The sequence below is a fragment of the Erythranthe guttata genome, chromosome 3 (genome assembly GCF_056151865.1).
Source record: "Erythranthe guttata isolate IM_541 chromosome 3, IM_541, whole genome shotgun sequence".
Classification (NCBI taxonomy): domain Eukaryota; kingdom Viridiplantae; phylum Streptophyta; class Magnoliopsida; order Lamiales; family Phrymaceae; genus Erythranthe; species Erythranthe guttata.
The window spans coordinates 9,380,361-9,405,346 of record NC_142535.1 but is presented as its reverse complement, the minus strand read 5'-3'; the positions used below and the strand labels follow the sequence as shown (position 1 = coordinate 9,405,346).

Genomic DNA, 24,986 nt, shown 5'->3' with positions numbered 1-24,986 from the left:
AATTTGATTCGACATTATTGGAGTTACTTATGTTTTGTATTTATACAAGAACATTATATAATATATACCAAAAAAGTAAGGCAAATAAATGCATATGGATGGATTGGATAGTTTCCCTCAAAAAAGAATAAGACAAAGGCCATTAATGAAAGAATGGTTTGATGATTTTGGCTTCAACATAAATGGTTCCCACCAATTAATATTATTAGTTTTTATATTTCCTCTTTCTTCCAGTTTTCAGTTTTTTGACTTCTGAGATTGCCAAAACCAAATTTTCTATTATTACTTCATATAACACTAATAACAGAAAACACTTCCTTTGCGTTTCCCATAATTAATTCTTTCAGAAACCATCTCTCACAGGTCGGTAACATCCCCTCTCCCTCCCTCCCTCTCTCTCTCTCTCTCTCTCTCTCTCTCTCTCTCTCTCTCTCTCTCTCTCTCTCTCTCTCTCTCTCTCTCTCTCTCTCTCTCTCTCTCTCTCTCTCTCTCTCTCTCTCTCTCTCTCTCTCTCTCTCTCTCTCTCTCTCTCTCTCTCTCTCTCTCTCTCTCTCTCTATATATATATATATATATATATATATATATGCCTGTGAATTGTGATGTTTTTATGCATGGTCGTCTCTATTTCAGTATCGCTGTTTGGTTGTGCGTTTTTTTTAAATGCTGATTTGATTTCCATTTAAATATACCTACCTTACGTATGGGGATAAGTAATCTTAGCTGGTTAATTATATTATAATTTCATGGAGGGCGTCCAATTTTCCTTTTAATATCTTTTTGTAAATATGAATATGATTGTTCATAAGAGAAAGAGTCTGAATTTCCGGTTTTAAGCTTATAGAAAAAGGTATTGATTCTGCACAAATTTAGCTTCTGAAATGATGTTGCTATGCTTATGTTCTTTTATTTATTTATTTACGTATTTTTTTTTTTCCTTTTTCTGTACGTAATTGTTGCAGATATATATGGATCCTCCACGAGGCGTAGGCTTGTACCCTCTGCACAGCTGCAAAACAATTCACTTGGTTGATGTTTTTCCAATTCCTGTTTCGGATATTAAATTTAACAAACATAAATAAATTAACAAAATAAAGATAATGTAATATGTAGGTGAGACATGCTCAGGGATTCCACAATGTGGCTGGAGTAAAGGACCACAGATCTCCACATTTTTTTGACTCTCAAATTACCCCTCTTGGCTGGGACCAGGTCATCATTATTTTTTTATTATTTCTTAATTTTTTTTGTATTATTTCTTAATTATTTTCTAAGCTTTGTAACCATATATACAAATTAAGAAGAAATTTATGCGTTGGATTTAGTTTACCTTTTCTTGTCGTTAGAGAAAGAAAAAAGAATGACAGCTTCATTATGTCAACAGGTAGATAATCTTCGTAAGCATGTTCATTCGTCAGGTCTTTCGACAAGTATTGAACTAGTCGTTGTTTCCCCTTTGTTAAGGTAACTATACTCAACCTTCGAACTGAAACTATGTTTATTCTTTATTTCTTTAAGTTATCTATAAAACAAGGACCTGCAAGATGTAATTTTCACACAACACTTAAATTTTGAAGATCGAAAGTTCAAACAGTACTATGGCTAAACTGAATTGCAGGACAATGCAAACAGCTGTTGGGGTGTTTGGTGGAGAAGGTTATGTGGATGGAATTATTGATGTACCTCCGTTAATGGCCGAAAACACTAACCGTCCACCTATTTCAAGTTTAAATTCTCCTCCTTTTGTCGCAATGGAACTCTGTCGAGAACGTTTGGTATGAGATGATTAAATCTAAATACTGCATTCGTTTGATTTTCACTTTTCCTCATTATTTTCATCTGTTGACAATGTTCATATGCATTCTCGGCCAATTTTAATAAATCGCCAATCGTGTTTATGTTCTCGCTTTTAGAATTTTGATGCACTAGTTTCGCCTTCCCATATTGAATATTTGCAGGGAGTTAATTGGTGTGATAAGAGAAGGAGCATAAGCGAGTACATGACACTTTTTCCTGCAATCGATTTTTCACTGGCGAGTAAAATGTTCTTTTTATGTTTCTTCTTCATACATAGAGAAAACCAATTTTTTTTATTGAACAAGAAAAGAAACTAAAATTTATACTTTTGTAAGATGGATTAACAAGATCTTGTATTCAGATAGAAAGTGATGTTGACACTCTCTGGGAACTTGACGTGAGAGAGACGGACGGAGATCTTGCCAAGAGGGGTTTGAACTTTTTGAAATGGTGTGAACTTTTTTTTTTTTCATCCTATCAACTAATAAGTTACCGCTGTTAATTTTATGTTTAATCGAATTTTATATGATGTATGCTTATATTTTGTATGAAGTGCAGGTTGTGGGCTAGGGAGGAGAGAGAAATAGCAGTTGTTACTCATAGTGCATTATTAATGCACACACTTGCTGCATTTGGAGATGATTGTCATCCTTGCGTGAAGAACGAAATATGCAAACCGTAAGTTTGTTTCCTTATTTATTTACAACTTACAAAGCTTTTCGGGTGATGAATATGATTTCACATAGAGATGTGAACGAATTAACATTTACAAAGTTTTCACTTGCAGATTCAACAATTGCGAACTTCGACCACTTGTTACTGTTGATAGAAGGTACACAAACCATTGAAATCTTGACTAATGATTCATCTCGCATTATTTAACAAGCGATCTCACCCGCCATTATATGTTCTTTGCAATTGAAGTATGATTGCTTCAACTTCTTCGAAAACTAATTATCGAGGAATAATACTCTGTGACACTGATGCCCCCAAGTGTTGGTGGTGATGACAAGAAGCGAGTGATGGTTTCTCTGCATGATTAATTTCGGTTTCGGAACTTGATTATTAGTGTGTTCCTACAACTTGGTCAACTAATTTATTGAGTTAGTTTCTGATCCGGGGTAAAAGAATTAGTGTAACTAATATCGTACACGTACGATGCACGAATGTCAAATTCAGGAAAAAAAAAATACTATTCAACAATATAGGATCGAGAAAAAAAAATTCCAACATATATAAAATGCAATTCTAAATAGAAGGTATATTTAATACGTATTATCAAACAACAGGCATAACACAACATATAACAAACCGATGAGCATTATATAGAAGTTTTGGCAAAAGGTGCCCATGGAGCTACTTAAGTACTTATGGATTACATTTACCCTTAATAAAAAGGAGGTAATCATAATCCTAATTATTATTAAATATAATGTTCTTACTAATAAGAGTCCCCAAGGGGTGAAAGAGTACGATAATAGATACCTAAGACGGTATCGAAAGTCTTTAAAATTAAACTATATAAGTGGAACCACATGGCTAATTAAGAGGACACAAGATCCACACGCATTCCATATGAACATTCCCCCTAGATCCTCGAACTCGACTCCAACTTTACGACTCGTGCTCTGGAATGAAAGTACCTACAAGCATTTCAACACCTATATGAGTCTTTTGGACAAAATGAGAATTTTCAAAGAAGTATCGAATACACATAGGCAAACAAACATATATTTATGCTATATATGTATATATGTATACCATCTCAAATCACACATATACACAATATAAACATTTCGATTGTATCTCAATCGTTATTTCATTAAGAAACTTTACCAATTTACCTTTACCTCCTCGGTTTACCTCTTAGACCTTCTCCTTTTACCTTTTAGATCTTCTTTTCATCATTTCATAAGGAATAAGAGTAGATCCCTTACAAGGGAGCTTTTACACATACACACATTTCAAGTAAGTTCACTTGGTGTGTGAGAAAAAAATATTTTTGTTCGGATATCCTTTGAAAAATCAAGCAAAACATTAGACAATAAGCCTTCATTTATTTGGAGCCCGTTTCATAAGTGGAATCAAAGCACACACTCTTCATCTCATTTTTTGGGTACTGACCTCTCATACCCCTTGCTTATTCGATATAAGTTTTACAAGATTTTTCAGCTTTAAAAAAAAAATTATTTTTTAAAAAATATTATTTTTTAAATAAGAAATAAATAAATAACAAAAATTAAAATTAAAATAAAATAATAAAATAAAAAGTGCATCAAAGTAGTGTATAATAGGTAGTGAATAAATGAATGGTAAATTTGAGAATAAAAAAAGGATGGGTCTCCCACTAATAAAGAAAAAGGAGCTGGACCCATCCTCATTGAAATAATGCTAGAAGGGGGTTCTCACTAATAGACCCATTATTTTAAGGGTAAAATTCATTCTGCACCCTTGTAAAGGTATGATTTACCCCCTTGGTGTATCAAAAATATCAAACACCCCCTATTTTTAACGGTCAATTGTCAAACTTTTAACGGTGTTAAATTTGAGTGCGCAATAATTTGTTTACCCTGCTTTATGTCTGATATAATCCCTAATTTTTTGAAGTGTATTTTTTTGCGGATTGTTAACGATTTTTAGCGTTGATTCAAATTATGGCTTTTTGTTGATTTTATTATTTGATTTTAGGGATTTTCAGTTTTCTTTTTTGGGGGATTTTCCCATTGTAATATGAAAAGCTTTGTTTTTAATTTGCAATTCCTTCAAATGGTTTTATTCCAATTTTAGGGTTTTTTTTTTAGATTTCAGGACTTTTAGTTTTCCTTTTTGTGGGTTTTACATTCATAATCTGCAAAACTTCATTCTTATTTATTCAACTTTTCCGTTTTTTTATAAGAAAAATGGCTGAAAATATCAAAATAGTAAAAAAAATGATTGAATAAAGTGAAAAAAAGGGCTTTAAAAAGTGAAAAATCTGGTGAATATTTATCAAAATTAAGCAACTTATTAATTTAGATTTTTTTTTGGGGGAATTTTCATGAAAAAAAAACTAACGGAAATTAGGAAAAAGGCTAACGGCAGGGGGTTATTGGATGTTTTCTACACTTCAGGTGGACTAAATGATACTAATGATATGCATAATTGGGTCAACCCAATGGGCCTACAAATTACTTACCTACTGGGCCACGAGCCCAATATCGAAGACCACTATCACCGAGACCCAATCACCTTCAAGCAAGGTTTGGGCCCGACAATCTCAACTAAACTATAAATAAAGGTTTGAATTCATTCCTTAAGGTACATCCGATTATCTGAGCAATACTATTAATTGTATTCTCTGGACTATTTCTATGATCAGCACGTCTGACTTGAGCGTCGGAGGGGTTTCCGCCGGATCAACCCCCGGCTTAGTTCATGTGTTCTATGATCGCAGGTACCTCAGGATCATCAAGTTGTCAAGCCACTGATCTGCTTTGCTCTCCCAGTTCATTTTCTACACTACCCTAGGTGAGCTATATTTTAGCATCATCATTTTGGCGCCGTATGTGGGAACGATGCAAACCAGATCACGTAGCCAACAAGATCCTCCTGAAGCGTCTGCTCAGAGAGAAAATGACACAGCTAACGACCTCCCACCTCGTGGAGGCTCTGGCTTGCCACCTCCTCCACATCCTATGGATCCGCCTCGCGAGGTTCAGGTGATCCCCCCTCGGGACCCACCACTCGCCGATCCACCACTCCCTACTCCTCTCGAATGGTTCAAATAACCGAGGATGCGCTTCAACGCATGATAGCAGAAGTTTCAACTTGCGCTGCCACAGAGGCCGTGACCCAATATATCGCCACGATGGGAGCAAATTGTCACGGCCCGCGAGTTTTGACCCAACCCCTTGCCGATTTCCCTTGGGTTGGGGAGGTTACAAAGAGTCCAAGTTGTAGCCCAAGTAGGGTTAGGCCCAAGTTGGCCCAATTGTATAGTGGTAGGTAGGGCCATTTTTGGTAGGTAGAGGTAGGTGGTGGTAGGTAGAGACAATCAAGGGATTGTTCCACTCCTATCCGTTAGATCATATCGATCTCCACCGTCCGTTGAGGAGGTGGTCTTGTATAAATAGAGGTAGGGTCCTCATTTGTAATCATCCAACACATATTCAAGAAATCCAACTATAAAGCACTCTTCTACCAACTCTCTTGTCTTCTTACTTTCTTTCTTCGTTTCCATCACTTAGCATTCGGGCAACACAATTCGGGAGAGGCTGACTTAGCTATCGCGAGGGGCGAGAAGGAGCTAAGGCCGCAAGGTTCTTTGTTAAGGGAACAAGTCCGTGACAAGTGGTATCAAAGCCCGGCTAAGGGCTTTGTGTTGATCGAATTCTCAACGATGGCGAACATTGAAGATATCTCGTACGTGACCGAGGGACGTGGCAGGGAGGCCCACGTAAACAACAAGAAGAAGAGGGACCACAGCAAGGCTCGTGGGGAGAGTACCAGTACCGAGGCCGTGCTAACGGATCATGGCGAAAGACTCGAGAGGCTCGAGAATAACATCGCCATAGCGGAGCTTAGCGAAAGATTCGAGAAGCTCGAGCACGATACGGGAGTGTTGGAGAATCACGTCGCCGAGCAACTCGATTTGTCTAGGGACAATGAGGCGTTGCGGGAGGAACGGTTGGATCGATTGGAGGCCATCATCCAATCCCTCCAAGAGAGCATCGAGGGGATGCGCGACGACTTGGCCTTGTGCAAAAAGGCCGCCGCTAACGGTAGCGTTGGCGCTACTTCGAGTCCAAGGGTGGACTGCCCGAAGCCAACGGGATTCAACGGCGTAAGGGACGCCAAGGAAGTCGAGAACTTCCTATGGAGGATGGAGCAATACTTCAAGGGTATCGGTCTGGTCGACGAGACGACTAAGGTAAGAACTTCTTCCCTTTACCTTTCCGATACGGCAATGTTGTGGTGGCGTAGGAAGCACGCCGATATCGAGAAAGGCATTTGCCGAATCGATACTTGGGAAGAGTTCAAGAGGGAACTCAAGCGACACTTCTACCCGGAGAACGTCGTCTATGAGGCTCGAAGGAAGTTGAGGGAACTCAAGCAACGAAGTTCAATCCGCGAGTACGTGACGGAGTTCACCACCCTCACCCTTCAAATTCCCAACCTTTCCGAGGAGGATCTCCTTTTCCACTTCACTGATGGGTTACAAGGCTGGGCCAAGCAAGAACTCCACCGACGAGACATCAAATCCGTCGATGAAGCTATTGCCGCCGACGAGTCTTTAACCGAGTATCAACCGAGAGAGCCGTTGCGAAAAGAGAAGTGGAGCCCGAATAAAGGCGGAGGAGAGAGACGGGACAATCATGGACGGGAACATCGAGATAACCGAGACCCAAGGCGAGCGTCAACCTCGAGGGGAGGAGACAAGCCATCCTCACGCCAACAACTTGAAGAGAAGAAGAGATCGTTTGTGCCTAAGGGAGGATGCTTCGTGTGCAAGGGGCCGCACGCGATGAGTCAATGTCCCAAGATGGGGTCATTGTCGGCACTTTTACAACAAGAGGCCGAGCAAGACACAAACGAGGAGCTAGGCAACATGGGATCACTCCAACTTCTCAACGCCTTAAAGGCTAATCCGATGCCGGCAACATCAAGCAAGGGGCTGATGTACGTGGAAGCCCGCATCAACGATACCCCAACAAAGGTGATGGTGGACACGGGAGCGACCCACAACTTCATCACCGAAGACGAGGCCAAGAGGGTTGGCCTACGGTGGACTAGACGAGACGGTTGGCTCAAGGCCGTTAACGCTAAGGCACAACGTCTCAACGGTGTAGCCCGAGACGCGGAGCTACACTTAGGCACTTGGAAGGGCCAAGTGGACTTTTCGGTAGCACCGATGGATGACTTCAAGGTGGTGCTAGGCATGGACTTCTTCCGCAAGGTAATGGCTATCCCGATGCCTTGTTTCAATTCGGTTTGCATATTAGAAAAGGGAACACCTTGCATGGTGCCGGCCATCAACGGCATCACTAAGGAAGAAAGCACGCAACCAAGGCAACTGTCGACCACGCAAGTTGCCAAGGAAGTTCGACGGGGCGAGCCAACATTCTTAGCCGCTTTAAAGGAGTACAAACCGAGAAAGGTGAATGTTGTGGCCGACGCATTACTCGCAGCCATTAGCTCGACAAGGGGGAACTTGGCCGACATGATCCGAGAAGGGCTCGAACATGATCCCATGGCCAAGGAGCTAATCCGACTCATCAAGGAGGGCAAGACGAGGCAATTTTGGGTAGAGGACGGCCTACTCTACACAAAGGGGCAGCGACTCTACGTTCCGAAGTGGGGCAGCTTGAGGAAGGACCTCATAAGGGAATGCCACGACACCAAGTGGGCGGGGCATCCGGGCCAAAGGCGGACAATGGCGTTGCTCGAGACGGCCTACTTTTGGCCTCACATGCGGGACAGTGTCGATGCATACGTGAAGACTTGTCTTGTGTGCCAACAAGACAAGGTGGAGAATAAACAACCGGCAGGGTTACTTGAGCCACTCCCAATCCCCGAGCGACCATGGGAGTCGATCTCATTGGATTTCATTAGTGCCTTGCCGAAGTCCGAGGGGGCCGGATCTATCATGGTGGTGATAGATCGCTTTTCAAAATATGGGACGTTCGTAGCTTGCCCGAGGGATTGCACCGCGGAGGAGGCAGCCCGGTTCTTTTTCAAGAACGTCGTCAAGTATTGGGGACTACCGAGGAACATCATAAGCGACCGAGACCCACGCTTCACGGGACGATTATGGACGGAGCTTTTCAAGCTTTTGGGGTCCGAGCTTTGCTTCTCGACGAGTTTTCACCCCCAAACCGACGGGCAAACGGAAAGAGTGAACGCCCTACTCGAGTGCTACTTACGGCACTTCGTGGGAGCCAATCAAAAAGATTGGGCGAAGCTCCTCGACGTGGCTCAATTCTCTTACAATTTGCAGCGGAGTGAAGCCACGGGGAGGAGTCCATTTGAGCTTGCAACGGGACAACAGCCACTTACGCCACACACTCTGGCTACGGCAACCGACGGACGGAGTCCCGGAGCATTGAAGATGGCTAAGTCGTGGGAGGACCAAGCCGACTTAGCCCGGGCGTGCCTTGAGAAGGCTAGGCGACGAATGAAGAAATGGGCGGACGACAAACGGCGACCACAGGAGTTCGACGTTGGGGCCCAAGTTATGGTGAAACTATTGCCCCAACAATTCAAGGCATTGCGGAGCATGCACAAGGGACTTGTGCGAAGGTACGAAGGGCCATTCCCGGTGATCGCCAAGGTCGGTAAAGTTTCATATCGCCTAGAACTTCCAAGTTCTTTGAAAATCCATCCGGTCTTCCATGTGAGTATGTTGAAGCCTTATCACGAAGACAAGGAAGACCCGAGACGAGGAGAGTCGCACCGAGCACCACCCATCATGACTAAGTCATACGATAAGGAGATCGAGGAAGTGCTCGGCCGACAATTGAAGCGACGTAGGGGAGTTCCACCGAGTATTCAATACCTCATCAAATGGAAGGGATTACCCGAGTCCGAGGCAACGTGGGAGACGAAGGAAGACTTGTGGCAGTTTCAAGATCGTCTCCACTTGTTCGAGGCAACGAGGACGTCGCCGGATTAGGCGGGGGAGGATGTCACGGCCCGCGAGTTTTGACCCAACCCCTTGCCGATTTCCCTTGGGTTGGGGAGGTTACAAAGAGTCCAAGTTGTAGCCCAAGTAGGGTTAGGCCCAAGTTGGCCCAATTGTATAGTGGTAGGTAGGGCCATTTTTGGTAGGTAGAGGTAGGTGGTGGTAGGTAGAGACAATCAAGGGATTGTTCCACTCCCATCCGTTAGATCATATCGATCTCCACCGTCCGTTGAGGAGGTGGTCTTGTATAAATAGAGGTAGGGTCCTCATTTGTAATCATCCAACACATATTCAAGAAATCCAACTATAAAGCACTCTTCTACCAACTCTCTTGTCTTCTTACTTTCTTTCTTCGTTTCCATCACTTAGCATTCGGGCAACACAATTCGGGAGAGGCTGACTTAGCTATCGCGAGGGGCGAGAAGGAGCTAAGGCCGCACGGTTCTTTGTTAAGGGAACAAGTCCATGACAAAATGCTCCCAACGCGATATCAGCACCTGCTCCACATGTGGAGCCACCTATGGCGCCACCGCCATCGACTCCCTGGGGGCTTACATCTGCCCCCAAAATATTTCGCTCGCCAAGGGTTATCGACTCCCTGGGGGCTTACATCTGCCCCCAAAATATTTCGCTCGCAAAGGGTTATCGACTCCCTGGGGGCTTACATCTGCCCCCAAAATATTTCGCTCGCCAAGGGTTATCGACTCCCTGGGGCTTACATCTGCCCCCAAAATATTTCGTTTGCCAAGGGTTATCGACTCCCTGGGGGTTCACAGTGCCCCCAAAACATTTCATTCGCCATGGGTCATCGACTCTCTGGGGTCTACTTCCGCCCCCCTCTAACGGTTCAGATAACCGATAAGGACCTTCAGCGTATAATCGCGGAGCTTCAACTTGTGCTACCACTGAAGCAGTGACACCATACATCGTCATAGAAGGAGCCAACGCTCCTCCTTGTGAGGCCCCACTGGGTCCTCAACATGATCAATTTCTACTTAATTCTCGAACGGTTCAGATAACCGAAGAAGACCTTCAGCGTATGATCACGGAAGATTCAACTCGTGCTGCCACTGAATCAGTGGCACCATATATCGCCAAGGTTGGGCATCTCACCCTAGTGGTTCGTGATCGCCTCATCCTAAATGGGGGGCTATCCCATCCTAAAGTTGGGCATCTCATCTCAAGGGTGGTACATCCACTTACCTTTCAACCCCAAGGGGTTTCACATCCCATCAAGTGTTTCACGTCCCTACTTCAAAAACAAAAAAAAGGGTCTGACGCGCACGCGCGAACCAATGGCACAACCGTGCGCATCTACCTCAGACCATAGGTCTCGAGCGCCTCATCCTACAGTGGGCAGTTATCCCCATCCTAAGGTTGGGCATCACCCTTACCTTTCAACCCCAAGTGGGTTCACATCACATCTCAAGAGACGAGTATAATCTCCCTACTCAAAAAATAGAACATCCCCAAGTGGGTGCACATCCTATCTCAAGGAACGAGGATAATCTCCCTACTCAAAAAATAGAACATCCCCAAGTGGGTGCACATCTCATCTCAAGGGACGAGGATAATCTCCCTACTCAAAAAATAGAACATCCCCAAGGGGGTGAACATCAACCAACCAAAAAAATAAAAAGATGAAAGAAGAAAAAAGAAGAAGTTGAAGAAAAAAGAAAAAAAAAAGAAGACGAAGAAAAAAGAAACAAGAAAAAAAGAAGAAGATGAAAAAATAGAAGAAAAAAGAAGAAGATGAAAAAATAGAAGAAAAAAGAAGATGATGAAAAAACAGAAGAAGAAAGAAGAAGAAAAAAGAAGATGAAAAAATACAAGAACAAGAAAAAGAAAAAAGTGAGTAAAAGAAGAAGAAAGAAAGAAAAAAGAAGAAGAAGAAAAAGAAAAAGAAAAAAAAAAAAAAAAAAAAAAAATTGCCAAGCCGCGCGCCCCTGAGCCGGCCAAGCCGCCACGCGCGCGCCATCCAAGCCAGCTGCGCGCGCGCGCCCCGAGACGCAAAATAAAAAAAAAAAAAAAAAAAAAACAGAAGACACGCGCGTGCACAGCACGCGCGCGTCAGCAAAAAAAAAAAAAAAAAAGAAAGAGACGCGCGTGCACAGCACGCGCGCGTGGCGAACACGCGCCTGACGCGCGCGCGTGCACAGCACGCGCGCGTCAAAAAAAAAAAAAAAAAAAAAAAAAAAAAAAATCTCACACGCGCGCGCGGCCTCCCATGCACGCGCGCGTACCTCCCAATCCTTCCTTGGAGTGCGCGCTCCCATCCAATTGATCGCAACTTTTGCTACTCTCCACCAAATTGCGCATAGATTTTGACTCGCTTCACCAAATCGCACGAGAATTTCAACGCACTTCACCAAATTGCGCGAGCTTTTCAACGCGCCTACCAGATCGCGCTCGCTATCAAACGGATAAATAAAAAATATTATTTCTCCACATCACGCCAGCAATTAACGATTAAAGAAACACTACAACACCGATCTACTCTCGACACGATCCGGTCCCCTTTTCGACGTGGCTCCCACATCGTCTCGAGAGTGGGGGGCTTGCGAGACAACTCCCACGAGGAGCCAACTCGCTCAGTACTACCACCCGCAGCGAGACAACTCCCACGAGGAGCAAACTCCCTCGAGTCTACGAAACCATAGCGAGATAACTCCCACGAGGAGACCACTCGCTCCGTCCTATAACCCGTTGCGAAGTAACTCCCACGAGGAGCCAACTCCCTTGGGTCTCATAACCACAGCGAGATAACTCCCACGAGGAGACCACTCGCTCCGTCCTATAACCCGTTGCGAGGTAACTCCCACGATGAGCCAACTCCCTCGGGTCTCATAACCATAGCGAGATAACTCCCACGAGGAGACCACTCGCTCCGTCCCACAATTCGCAGCGAGATAACTCCCACGAGGAGAAAACTCGCTCCGTCCTACAACCTGCAACGAGACAACTCCCACGAGGAGCCAACTCGCTCGACACTACAAATCCGTTGCAAGGCAACTCCCACGTGCAGCCACCTCGTTCGATAATAAGACTCGATGCGAGACAACTCCCACGAGGAGAGAAATCGCTCAGAGCGACATCAATCCGCACACTCGTCAGTCGCGCGTCATCCAATGATTCTACAACTTCGCTGCGAGACAACTCCCATGAGGAGACAACTCGCCCGAAACTCACTATATAATCGCAAGCTCAAGTTATCACGATTACAACCCTAGAAACACTTAGAAATATTATGGGAATCTATATAGCCTGGCCAGCTTGATTACTCAAATTTATCTACTTGTTTTCGATGGGTCCTTCATTAAAACGTGGCCACGGTCCAAACATACTTACGACCCACGAGGTCTAACAAAGGGCACGATCCCCATATAAAAATCTTGAGAGCCTGATCCCCTCCTCAAGTACATCACGCGCAAGGCTATATGTAAACACATACAAGCAACGCGTCACAACATTGACAATGTCGATAAATAACAACTCCCACGAGGAGAATACTCGCTCTGTGCTACTACATTATCGCGAGACAACTCCCGCGAGGAGATAACTCGATCAACTCTATTACCTCGCGACGAGTCAACTCCCACGAGGAGATAACTTGATCCGAGCTATTACATCGTCGCGGGAAAACACCAACGACTCAAGTAACTTACATCGCGACAACTTGGTTGCGCTACGCGCCAACGCGCCTTCACGCCCCTCCGACACACGCTCCGATGCGTTTTCGCACACCATTAGGCCATACGCCAACGATCGACTTCTACAAATTTTACTCTCGACACGATCCGACACCCATTTCAACATGGCCCCCACATCGAATCGAGAGTGGGGGGCTTAATGATATGCATAATTGGGTCAACCCAATGGGCCTACAAATTACTTACCTACTGGGCCACGAGCCCAATATCGAAGACCACTATCACCGAGACCCAATCACCTTCAAGCAAGGTTTGGGCCCGACAATCTCAACTAAACTATAAATAAAGGTTTGAATTCATTCCTTAAGGTACGTCCTATTATCTGAGCAATACTATTAATTGTATTCTCTGGACTATTTCTATGATCAGCACGTCTGACTTGAGCGTCAGAGGGGTTTCCGCCGGATCAACCCCCGGCTTAGTTCATGTGTTCTATGATCGCAGGTACCTCAGGATCATCAAGTTGTCAAGCCACTGATCTGCTTTGCTCTCCCAGTTCATTTTCTACACTACCCTAGGTGAGCTATATTTTAGCATCATCAGATACATTTCGCATAGTACATGAGTGCAAAATGAATTTTACCCTTATTTTAATCACATATCAAATCATCAAACATCTTAATATTTGTTCTTTCTAAAATATCAACATTGGTAAAATTCAAATAGATGGTTGAATCAGGAGTTTAATGATGTTGCACTTTCCCGTATAATATAAGTATTTTAGCAGGAACGTAAGTGGGTTAATACGGCAGCAAATTGTTGTTAGTTTCTCTATATTTGATGTATAAATAAATATTTACCCTACTCTTTTGAAAGTGTAAAAGAGCGGCTTCTGAAATCGGCATGACAACTTTGTATGCATGAATATGTTAATGGACAGTTGTAGTCAATGGAAATTAGTCTTCGACCATTCATATGCCCTAGTCGTTTAATTAGTTGATTAGTTAAGTAGTTAATAGTTAATGACAAGTTAAAACATTACAACTTGTAGGGATGGCTATGCAACGGATATACACAAAACCGCACTCGCCCAGAACCCGTTTTCGGGGAAAAAAATAGAACCCGCACCATCTCCATTTATTTGCGGAGAGGGCATTACCCGTAAATTTCAAGGCGGGTACCCAATGGCGGCACTTCGGGGGGTGGAGAGGGGGGGGGGGGTGTGGAGGGGTCGGGGGTTTAAGCCAATGGAGATTTGATTGGCTGATATACTGTACTTGGATCGACTTTGTTAGCGTCGATTAAATATTACTGGACGATAGCAAAGTCAAATCAGGTACAGTTATATCGGCCAATCAGGAAAAAAGAGCTAGCCCACCCAAGATTAATATTAGTATTATTATTATTCTTATCAGTACCAAAATCAGTATATTAAAGAAAAAAATATCCAGATCTAAAAGTGCCTCGAAATCTAAAAGCCTCACTCATGCTTCATCCATACAAGTTTACAATTTTGTGTGTTCTGCGACCTCATTCATCTTAGGGACATCTTTCACTGGCACCGCAGGACTGAACATAATTTCGGCGGTGAAAAACCATAAACTGTCTTCAAATACACCACGGCATCAAGTTGGAATCCAAATGGATCTTTTTATCCATCAATGCATTTGCCACACTACAGGCATTCGACCACTCCTTCTGTATGGTTTTGTCGCCAGGAGGAGACGGCTTACTGTCAGCCGTCAGCCGCATAAACTCATACAAATTTTTCTTCACGATATCCTTCTCATTTAAGTACGCCAATCTCTTACTTCTTTTACCCATGACAACGAAATGAAACGTGAAATTTATCAGAGCTGCGTGATTTAAGAGAGAAGTATTTATTATTTATGAACATAGGACGTGATTTAATAGAGGGTTATTTATCATGCCGTAAGCAAAGGGAGATTTGATTGGCGGATATAACAGTACTTGGATCGAATTTTTACCGTCGGTCAAATATTATTCGACGGTAGCAAAGTCCATCCAGGTACAGTTATATCGACATTCAAGAAAAAAAGAGTTGGCCCACCCAGATCAACTAAAAAAGAAATACAAGGTATTGGATGATACCCACCGTCGAATAGTATTTAATCGACGGTAACAAAGTCGATCCAAGTACAGTTATATCGGCAATCAGGAAGAGAGCAGGCCCACCCAAGATTAATATTAGTATTATTATTAGTACCAGTATCAGTATTAAGTTTTTGTTCAATTACAGAAAAAATATCCAGATCTAAAAGCGCCTCCAAATCTAGAAGCCTCACTCATGCCTCATCCATCCAATTTTGCGCGTTTTGTGACCTCGTTCAACTTAAGGACATCTTTCACTGGCACCGCAGGACTGAACATAATTTCGCCAGTGAAACTATAAAACGTCTTCAAATACACCACGTCATCAATTTCATCACTAGAATCCAAATGGATCTTGTTATCCATCAACGCATTTGCCACACTACAGGCATTCGACCACTCCTTTTGTATGGTTTTGTCGCTAGGAGGGGACGACTTGCCGTCAGCCGTCAGCCGCATAAACTCATACAATTTTTTGTTCACGATATCCTTCTCATTTAAGTATGTCAATCTCTTGCTGCTTTTACCTATGACGATGAAATGAAACGTGAAATTTATCAGAGCTGCATAATTTAAGTAATTTAAGAGAGGAGTATTTATTATTTATGAACAGAGGACGTGATATAATAGAGGGGTATTTATAATGCCGTAAGCCAAGGGAGATTTGATTGGCCGTTATAACTGTACTTGGATCGACTTTGTTACCGTCGATTAAATATTATTGGACGGAAGCAAAGTCGATCCAGGTACGGTTATATCGACAATCAAGAAAAAAAGAGCTGGCCCCCCCAGATCCACTAAAAAATAAATACAAAGTATTGGATGATATCCACCGTCAAATAATATTTAATCGACGGTAACAAAGTCGATCCAAGTACAATTATATCATCCAATCAGGAAAAAGAGTTGTCCCATCCAAGATTAATATGATTATTATTATTATTATCCGTACTGGTATCAGTATTATGTTTTTGTTTAATTACCGAAATAAATATCCAGATCTAAAAGCGCCTTCAAATCTAGAAGTTTCACTCATGCCTCATCCATCCAATTTTGCGGGTTTCGCGACCTCCTTCATCTTAGGGATATCTTTCACTGGCACCGTAGGACTGAACACAATTTCGCCAGTGAAACCATAAAACATCTTCAAATACACCACTTCATCAAGTTCATCGCTGGAATCCGAATGGATCTTCTTATCCATCAACGCCTTATCCACACTACAGGCATTCGACCACTCCTTATGTATGGTTTTGTAGCCAGGAGGCGACGGCTTGCCGTTAGCCGTCAGCCGCGTAAACTTATATAGGTTTTTTCTTCACGATATCCTTCTCATTTAAGTACGCCAATCTCTTGCTGCTTTACCCATGACGACGAAATAAAACGAGAAATTTATAAGAGCTTCGTGATTTTAAGAGAGTATTTCTTATTTATGAACAGAGGACGTGATTTAATAGAGGGCTATTTATAATGTCGTAAGCCAAGGGAGATATGATTGGCCGATATAATTGTACTTGGGTCGACTTTGTTACAGTCGATTAAATTTTATTCAACGGTAGCTAAGTCGATCCAGGTACAGTTATATCGGCCAATCAAGAAAAAGAGCTGGCCCACCCAGATCCACTAGAAAAAAAATACAAGGTATTGGGTGATATCCACCGTCGAATGATATTTAATCGACGCTAACAAAGTCGATCCAAGTACAGTTATATCTAGACATGGCCATGGGCCGGTTCACGGTTAAATTTTTCTGAAAACGGAACCGGCCCGTACTACACACGGTTCAACGGGCCATGCCGGCCCGCCGGTTCACTCCGGTTTCAGGCCTATCCTAGCCGGTTCCGGGTCAGCCCGAAAATTTATATATATATATATATATATATATATATATATATATAAATTAAAATAATTACTTTTGAATAGGAAAAAAATGTGGTGTGAGGGTATTTATAGGAAAAAAAATGGGGGGGGGGGGGGGGGGGAGCGTCAAAAAAGAACAAATAACGGCCGGTTCACCGGGCCGGTTCAACATTTTAAAGCTTTTTTCAGCTTTTATTAAATTTGTTTTTTGTGTTCTCAATTCGGGTGAACCGCCGGGCCGGCCTGGCGGTTCACGACTCACCTATTTCTAGAACCAGGCCCGACCCGAGGTACACGGGCCAGTTCACAGTCCTGGGCCCGGTTCACCGGTCAAAGGCCCGGGCCAGTTCCTCAACGGGGCGGTTCCGGGGCGAAAACTGGCCCACGACCATGTCTAGTTATATCGGCCAATCAGGAAATAGAGCTGGCCCACCCAAGATCAATATTAGTATTATTATTATTATCGGTACTAGTATCAGTATAAAGTTTTTGTTCAATTACCGAAAAAAATATCCAGATCTCAAAGTGCCTCGAAATCTAAAAGCCTCACTCATGCTTCATCCATCCAATTTTGCGCGTTTTGCGATCTCATTCATCTTAGGGGACATCTTTCACTGGCACCGCAGGACTGAACACAATTTCGCCAGTGAAACCATAAAACGTCTTCAAATACACCACGGTACCATGTTAGAATCCAAATGGTTCTTCTTATCCATCAACGCATTTGCCACACTACAGGCATTTGACCACTCTTGTATGGTTTTTTCGCCACGAGGGGACGGCGGCTTGCCGTCAGCCGTCAGCCGCATAAACTCATACAAATTTTTCTTCACGATATCCTTCTCATTTAAGTACGCCAATCTCTTGCTGCTTTTACCCATGACGACGAAATAACACGTGAAATTTATCAGTTTTGCGTGATTTAAGAGAGGAGTATTTATTATTTATGAACAGAGGACGTGATTTAATAGAGGGGTATTTATAATGCCGTAAGCCAAGGGAGATTTTATAACTGTACTTGGATCGACTTTGTTACCGTCGATTAAATATTATTCGACGGTAGCAAAGTTGATCTAGGTACTGTTATATCGACAATCATGAAAAAAAGAGCTGGCCCACCCAAATCCACCAAAAAAGAAATACAAAGTATAGGATGATATCTGCCGTCGAATAATATTTAATCGACGGTAACAAAGTCGATCCAAGTACATTTATATCGGCCAATCAGGAAAAAGAGTTGGCCCACCCAAGATTAATGTGAGTACTATATTATTATTACCCGTACCAATTTTAGTATTAAGTTTTTGTTCAATTACCGAAATAAATATCCAGATCTAAAAGCGCCTCCAAATTTAGAAGTCTCACTCATGCCTCATTCATCAAATTTTGCACGTTTTGCGACCTCCTTCATCTTAGGGACATCTTTCACTGGCACCGCACGACTAAAAACAATTTCGCCAGTGAAACCATAAAACGTCTTCATATACACCACAACATCAAGTTCATCGCTGGAATCCAAATGAATCTTCTTATCCATCAACGCATTTTCCACACTATACAATATATTATTACTGATACTGAAACTGATACCGATACTGATACTCATACTGATATTGATATTGATACCGATATTGACACTTATACTGATACTGGTACTCATATCGATACTAATATTGATACGGATACTTATACTGATATTAGTACTAATATTAGTACTAATACTAATACTATTACTAATAGTAATATTAATACTACTATTGAGACTAATACTATTACTAATACTATGCTAAAACTAATTTTAATGCTAATGATCTAATGCTAATGATACATAACACATATACATATATTGATACTAATATTGATACTGATACCGATACCGATACCGATATTGATATGGATACTTATAATGATACCGATACCGATATTGATACTGATACTATTGATACTTATACTGATACTGAACCATAAAAATATGATCTAACATAATGATCTATTCTTTAGTATAAAAATATGATCATTGCTAATCCCAATCCTAATGCTAATCATAATCTTATGTGTGGTAGTTGAACCATAAAAAAACACATATTAAATATATTAGAAATTAATATTTAATTATATTATCAAACTGACATTAAAATAATTTAAAATATTATAAGGGTATAAGCAAACGTTAAGACGTAAAAGAACAATAATCATTGTTAATAAGATAAATTATGAAAATCCTCATGAACTTAGGCTAAATTACAGAAAACAACCCCATTTATCGGTGATTACCAAAATCCCCCTGATGTTTGTTTCTGTCTTACACGACCCCCTTATGGTGTGATTTTTTTACGGAATCTTTTTTATTGCATGTAATGTCCCAAAAAAATATGGAGTTTACCCTTGGAGACATGACCTTTCTTTTATCGTACTTTATAAACTCAAAAATTAACCTTAAGGGTGGTCATGGTAATAATAAAAATTTGTGAAGGTGTAATTTAAGAAGAATAAAGATTTCGTGTAAAGTTCACATGAGGGTAATTTTTGTCTTTAAAAAGTACCATAAAGTAACGTCGTGTGTGCAGGGTATAATAAGCATTATTGGAATATTCCACGTAATAAAAAAAATCCTTGAAATTTAATACCATAAGGGGGTCGATGTAAGACGGAAACAAACATTAGGGGAATTATTAATATAAACTATTTACGGCAAGAGAACTTCGAGTGGGATTATTAAATGAGCTATCAAAACATTTACCCACCATTTTTATACTCCAATATAGTAATTTTTAATTCTAATAGAGGTATGAAATGAGGTATTTTGATATTTCATCTTTCAGAATGTAAAAATACATTATACTATCATGCAGAATAAAATATCAAACATGAGTTATGAATTTAATCACCTCAGTGTCCATTTAGAAACTAACATGTGGCAATTAGATATATTTAATTAACAACTATTTAATATCTATGGTTGTAGCAAATACATTTAAATAAATATCAAATTAAACATTAAATAGCACATAAATATTTGCAAACTCATTTTGATACTTTTGGGTTGGAGTTGCTGTAGATATTTACTTAATTATATACATTAGAGTTATAATGAAATACTTATTAGTGGAATACAATATATAGTATATACGATCAGTATACATTTTAAACAAAATAATTGATATTCTTAATGTTAACCATTAAATAAAGTGGATAAACGAATTTAATACCAAAAATTTAGAATTATTATATTTTGAAATATATAAAATCAATTCTTTTATTTATCACTTGATTAAACTTAACTTAGGTTATTCAATTTATTAGTATAATCATGATAAGATTTGTATTTTAATTAGTATATAATTTAAAAAGTTAAATCAATCGTAAAATTTATTGTCACTGTATTCAGTGAAGAAAAAATAATTATTTGAATAATAACATGATATTCATGTAGTATAATTTTCAATATGATAAATAATTGGGAGTACATTAATCTACACATGGCATAACAAAGAGTGTCAATTTCCGCAAGATAGTAAATTCAAACATATATCTTTTTTTTTACAGATAATATTAATATATAATATTAAATTAGTAAAAAAATACATATTCTCTAGTCATGTTCATGTAAAATAAAATGTATAATATCAAATAATTTATTCTGCAATATTTTTTTTAATAAATCCTAGTTTATTAATTAAAATAAAAAAAAATTCGTAACACCACCAATCATGCAATTATAATAAGGGAAGATTTTAAATCAAATTTAACTAAATTCAATTAAATTAATTATAAAATTAAATTAATAAATAAATTTATTTAGGATTTCCAAGAAAGTTGATATATTTAGAGCATTTTATAAATGGTAGGATATAAATATATTAATAAAATAATTAAATATATTTAATTACTTTTAATTTTGGAAAATGATGACATGTTTTTTTATGATTTATTTCCACCAATCAATTCGCCACTTGGGATGAAATTGAAGACATGTCATCAATTGAAATTGTCAAGTGTCAATCAATTAGCTATGGAATTCAACTTTTATATATTATATAGATTAATAATAAAAATACTAACTATCTACTAACTAAACGATATATATTAATATATCGTATCATATACAACTATAAAACATTGGATTGACGAATAGAGTTCGAGTTATACTTAAAATCGTTGTCGGATTGCTCGTTTATTTCGCAGAAATTCAAAGAGTGTCGGAGAGAGTTTGGAAGGATTTTGAATTTTTTCGAAAAAAGTTGCAAAATGAACAAAAAGGCACTGCAAGGTATTAAAAGTTAGCACTATATATGAATATTTGAGATAATGTATGAAGCATCAACCTTGCCTAAATATAATATGTAAAAAAGAAGTAAATATCTATGTTAGAAACGCATAGAGTAAGTAACGTAGCACGTGATATTGGGCAGAGGCCAAGAAAATAATACTGAACTTCGATTATTAATGCCAAAAAGGGAAGAGAGAAAGAGAGAAAGAGAGAAAGAGAGAAGAATACGTCACTCATACCTTTGGCTTCATACATATTTAAATGAGTCCAACCAATTATAATAATTCTTCTACAACTGCTATTCCTCTTTCGTACAGTTTTCAGATTAACAACACTAACACAAAGCATCACCGTTCCTCTTCCTTTGCGTTTCCCATTCTTTCAGCATCGTCTCTCTCCCTTGGTACCCTAATCTCTCTCTCTCTCTCTCTCTCTCTCTGATGTTTTCATTTCACATATGGCGATTTCTTTTTTTTTTTCTCAAATGTTTGGTTGTATTTCTTTTTATCTATATGGCAGATTCGATTTCTTTTCGATTTCCGTGTTCGAATTTGTTTCAGAGACGACGGATATGAATATCAATCTCATACCAATATATGTGTTTTCTTACATCGGATTTCCTATTTTTCAGTTGCACAGCAGAAACTCCAAAAAAATGCACAAAATTAGGGAATCTTTTAGAATATTACAGTCTACATAGAATTTTAATTTGAATAAAATCAAGGTTGGTGAATGGTGAAAAAGGGTATATACCTGGAATATGCCATTTGTTTCTATATTTTCAATTGAGTGTGAATGATTGATTGTCTAAATTGCAAACTTGATATTAGTTTGACAAAAAACAAACCCCCCTTGAGGTATTTGCAATACTTTGTATTACAAGACACAAACAAAGAGGTTTGTTTTTGTAAATCTGCCAAATTCAATTTACGTCTCCGAATCTTCATAGCATCTTATTTCTACACATCTCTTTTAATATCACATTATTTTGATTCTCATGATTTAATTGCTTTAGATCTAATCCAAAAGACATTTTGATTTTCTGTTTCCTATTGATGTTTACGTGTTCATTAATTGGACACGGTCTACCTAATTAATCTGCTGTCGTCCAAGTTTCATTTTAATAAGCTAAAACAGACACATCTTAATCCAACTTTCTGAGATCTTAAGCATGCACAATTAATTCTGCATAAATTTAGGTATTGAAAATGTTGCTGGTACGCTCGTCTTCTTTTATTTATGTTTTCTTTTCTTTCTCTATAAATGTTGCAGATATGGATGCTGCACCGACCGTAGGATTGTACCCTCTGCACCGTTGCAAAACTATTCACTTGGTTGATGTTTTTCCCAATTCCCGTTTCTTATATTAATAAATATTAGATAAATATTTTGTAGAATTGAAAGAGAAAGATGCGTAAATTTTAGATAAATGGATGTAGGTAAGACATGCTCAGGGATTCCACAATGTGGCTGGAGAAAAAGACCACAGTGCATACATGTCTCCTGATCTTTTTGACGCACAGCTTACGCCTCTCGGTTGGGACCAGGTCATTTTTTCATTCTGTTTTTTAACCAACTGTGATCATCACTTATATATGGTTATTGAAATGTGTGCATTAGGTTTATGTTTAGTAACCATCAAGACAAATCTTTGTCCAGTAACTCACCTTTTCTTTTTGTTAGAAGAAAAGAATGACGTGCGCTTCATATTATAACAGGTAGATAATCTGCGAAAGCATGTTCATTCGTCAGGTCTTTCGAGGAATATTGAACTTGTTGTTGTTTCCCCTTTGTTAAGGTAAGTAAGCTTATCTTCTCATTTTTCTCCAAACCTCTGTTATTTGAAACTATGTTCACTCTTTATTTTTCGAAAAATGGTTCTAATGTATAATTATCGAGCCCTTTTGTGTGATTTTAATCTTTTATTTTAATTTTTGTAATATAAAAAAGTGAAAAAAAAAAAAAAAGGAACCGGACAAAATATCGACTATAAACAAGTGATTTTTTCCAACTAGCGGTAAACTGAGAAAGTTGAATTGCAGGACAATGCAAACAGCTGTTGGGGTGTTCGGTGGAGAAGGTTATGCGGATGGAATTGATGTACCTCCTCTAATGGCTGAAAACACTGGTGACAGTAACCGTCCAGCTATTTCAAGTTTAAATTCTCCTCCTTTTGTCGCAATGGAACTTTGTCGAGAACATTTGGTAATTGTGTTTATGTTGTCACTTTTAGTGTTGCGCTTAACTCAACGTTACATATTAGTCATCTCAAGTATTATTAAGATTTAAACCGAAAAAAGTTGTGTTGGTTTATTGAATATTGCAGGGAGTTCATTGGTGTGATAAGAGAAGGAGCGTAACCGAGTACAAGCCACTTTTTCCCGCAATTGATTTTTCACTTGTAAGTCGAATGTTCATTTCCGGTTCTTCTTCGTGTATAGACAAACCTAAAAACCAAATTTTGGATCCTCATATTGAACAAACAAAAAAAAACGGAAATGAACGACAAGATCTTGTCACTTATTCTTTCAATGTTTTATTCTTGTATTCAGATAGAAAATGATGCTGACACTCTCTGGGAACTTGAAGTGAGAGAGGCAAATGAACATCTTGCTCAGAGGGGTCTCAAGTTTTTGAATTGGTCAACTTTTTTAATCCTCTCGACTAATTAGTTACCGTTTGTTAATTTTATTTGGTAATAAGATTGTTGTATAAGGTGCAGGTTGTGGACGAGGGAGGAGACGGAGATAGCGGTTGTTACACACAGTGGGTTCTTAATTCACACACTTGCTGCATTTGGAAATGATTGCCATCCATCCGTCAAGGCTGAAATATGCAGACCGTAAGTTGATCATTATTTATTTCATAACTTGTAAAGCTTTTTAGGTGATGAATATGAATTTGGCTGGCAAACACAGAGGAACGAACGAATTAAACATTTGCAATGTCTTCACTTGCAGATTCAGCAATTGTGAACTCCGATCAGTGGTTATTGTTGACAAAAGGTAACATAAATCTTGACTATTGATTCCTCTTACGTTATTTAACAAGGTGATTTATGTTCTTTCTAATTGCAGTATGATCGGTTCAAGTTCGTCAAAAACCGATTATCCGGGAAAAGTTCCTAGCGGGCCTGATGCCCCGAGTGATGATGCTGATGAGAAGAAGTAGAGTGAAGGATTCTCTATATGATTAATTTAGAGCCAATAGGAATTTGATTATCAGAGTTTCCTTCAAACTTGGTCTATTTATTTACTGATAATTAGGGTTCATCCATTATTTATTATTACTCTTTCTCTATCAAGGAAGTTTAATTAGGGTTCATTGGGTGAGGCTATGAACAGAGTAGTTCAAGATATTTATTGTTACTTGGGACAACTTTTGAAGCAAATAATTTTAGCCACAAATAAACTCAATTTTATATGTGGGTGAGATTACTTTACACGGACAATTTCGATACACGAATATCCTAGCAAACGAGGTAAAGACTAATTTGTCAGTTAATTTAAAGTCCTATAGCGCTCAATGAAGCAGCATTTATTTTGCCCAAAATAGGAGGTGATACGATGGTGAACATCATCTTTTTGAGAAATATCCCAACTTTTTCTATGATACGTGTTTGCAAATGATTATTTAAA

The 24,986-nt window shown here is 39.6% G+C and overlaps 3 protein-coding genes across 4 annotated transcripts; all 3 read left to right on the top strand.

Annotated features, from left to right (window-relative positions):
* Positions 1-231: 231 nt before the first annotated feature.
* LOC105961583 (phosphoglycerate mutase-like protein 1) lies at positions 232-2,741 on the top strand. The gene is made up of 9 exons (XM_012985812.2): positions 232-363; positions 946-1,027; positions 1,113-1,211; positions 1,384-1,463; positions 1,618-1,774; positions 1,958-2,032; positions 2,158-2,246; positions 2,355-2,474; positions 2,584-2,741. The coding sequence occupies exons 2-9, from the start codon at positions 968-970 to the stop codon at positions 2,642-2,644; spliced, it is 741 nt and encodes a 246-aa protein (XP_012841266.2). The 5' UTR covers positions 232-363; positions 946-967; the 3' UTR covers positions 2,645-2,741.
* On the top strand, positions 265-24,749 carry LOC105976319 (phosphoglycerate mutase-like protein 1). Of its 2 annotated transcripts, XM_088815493.1 has the most exons (11): positions 265-282; positions 21,677-21,751; positions 22,621-22,682; positions 22,788-22,895; positions 23,067-23,146; positions 23,391-23,553; positions 23,675-23,749; positions 23,901-23,989; positions 24,071-24,190; positions 24,309-24,353; positions 24,426-24,749. In XM_088815493.1, exons 3-11 carry the CDS (start codon positions 22,623-22,625, stop codon positions 24,517-24,519), a joined length of 834 nt encoding a protein of 277 aa, XP_088671619.1. In that variant the 5' UTR covers positions 265-282; positions 21,677-21,751; positions 22,621-22,622; the 3' UTR covers positions 24,520-24,749. The 2 variants fall into 2 exon arrangements, with proteins under 2 accessions (XP_088671619.1, XP_012857046.2); XM_013001592.2 differs by lacking the exon at positions 265-282 and having other exon boundaries at positions 21,679-21,751; positions 22,615-22,682.
* Positions 5,663-9,782, top strand: LOC105964326 (uncharacterized). Its single transcript, XM_088815492.1, has one exon. It carries the CDS (start codon positions 6,175-6,177, stop codon positions 9,445-9,447), a length of 3,273 nt encoding a protein of 1,090 aa, XP_088671618.1. The 5' UTR covers positions 5,663-6,174; the 3' UTR covers positions 9,448-9,782.
* Positions 24,750-24,986: the final 237 nt, after the last annotated feature.

What these genes read in the sequence shown, in the direction of transcription:
- LOC105964326 (XM_088815492.1), top strand. Translation starts at nt 6,175, where the DNA reads ATGGCGAACATTGAAGATATCTCGTACGTGACCGAGGGACGTGGCAGG.
- LOC105976319 (XM_088815493.1), top strand. Translation starts at nt 22,623, where the DNA reads ATGGATGCTGCACCGACCGTAGGATTGTACCCTCTGCACCGTTGCAAA. An exon ending in CGCCTCTCGGTTGGGACCAG is followed by an intron (nt 22,896 to 23,066) that starts GTCATTTTTTCA and finishes ATATTATAACAG; the next exon opens with GTAGATAATCTGCGAAAGCA. An exon ending in GTTGTTTCCCCTTTGTTAAG is followed by an intron (nt 23,147 to 23,390) that starts GTAAGTAAGCTT and finishes GTTGAATTGCAG; the next exon opens with GACAATGCAAACAGCTGTTG.
- LOC105961583 (XM_012985812.2), top strand. Translation starts at nt 968, where the DNA reads ATGGATCCTCCACGAGGCGTAGGCTTGTACCCTCTGCACAGCTGCAAA. An exon ending in GCTGCAAAACAATTCACTTG is followed by an intron (nt 1,028 to 1,112) that starts GTTGATGTTTTT and finishes TGTAATATGTAG; the next exon opens with GTGAGACATGCTCAGGGATT. An exon ending in CTGCAATCGATTTTTCACTG is followed by an intron (nt 2,033 to 2,157) that starts GCGAGTAAAATG and finishes TCTTGTATTCAG; the next exon opens with ATAGAAAGTGATGTTGACAC.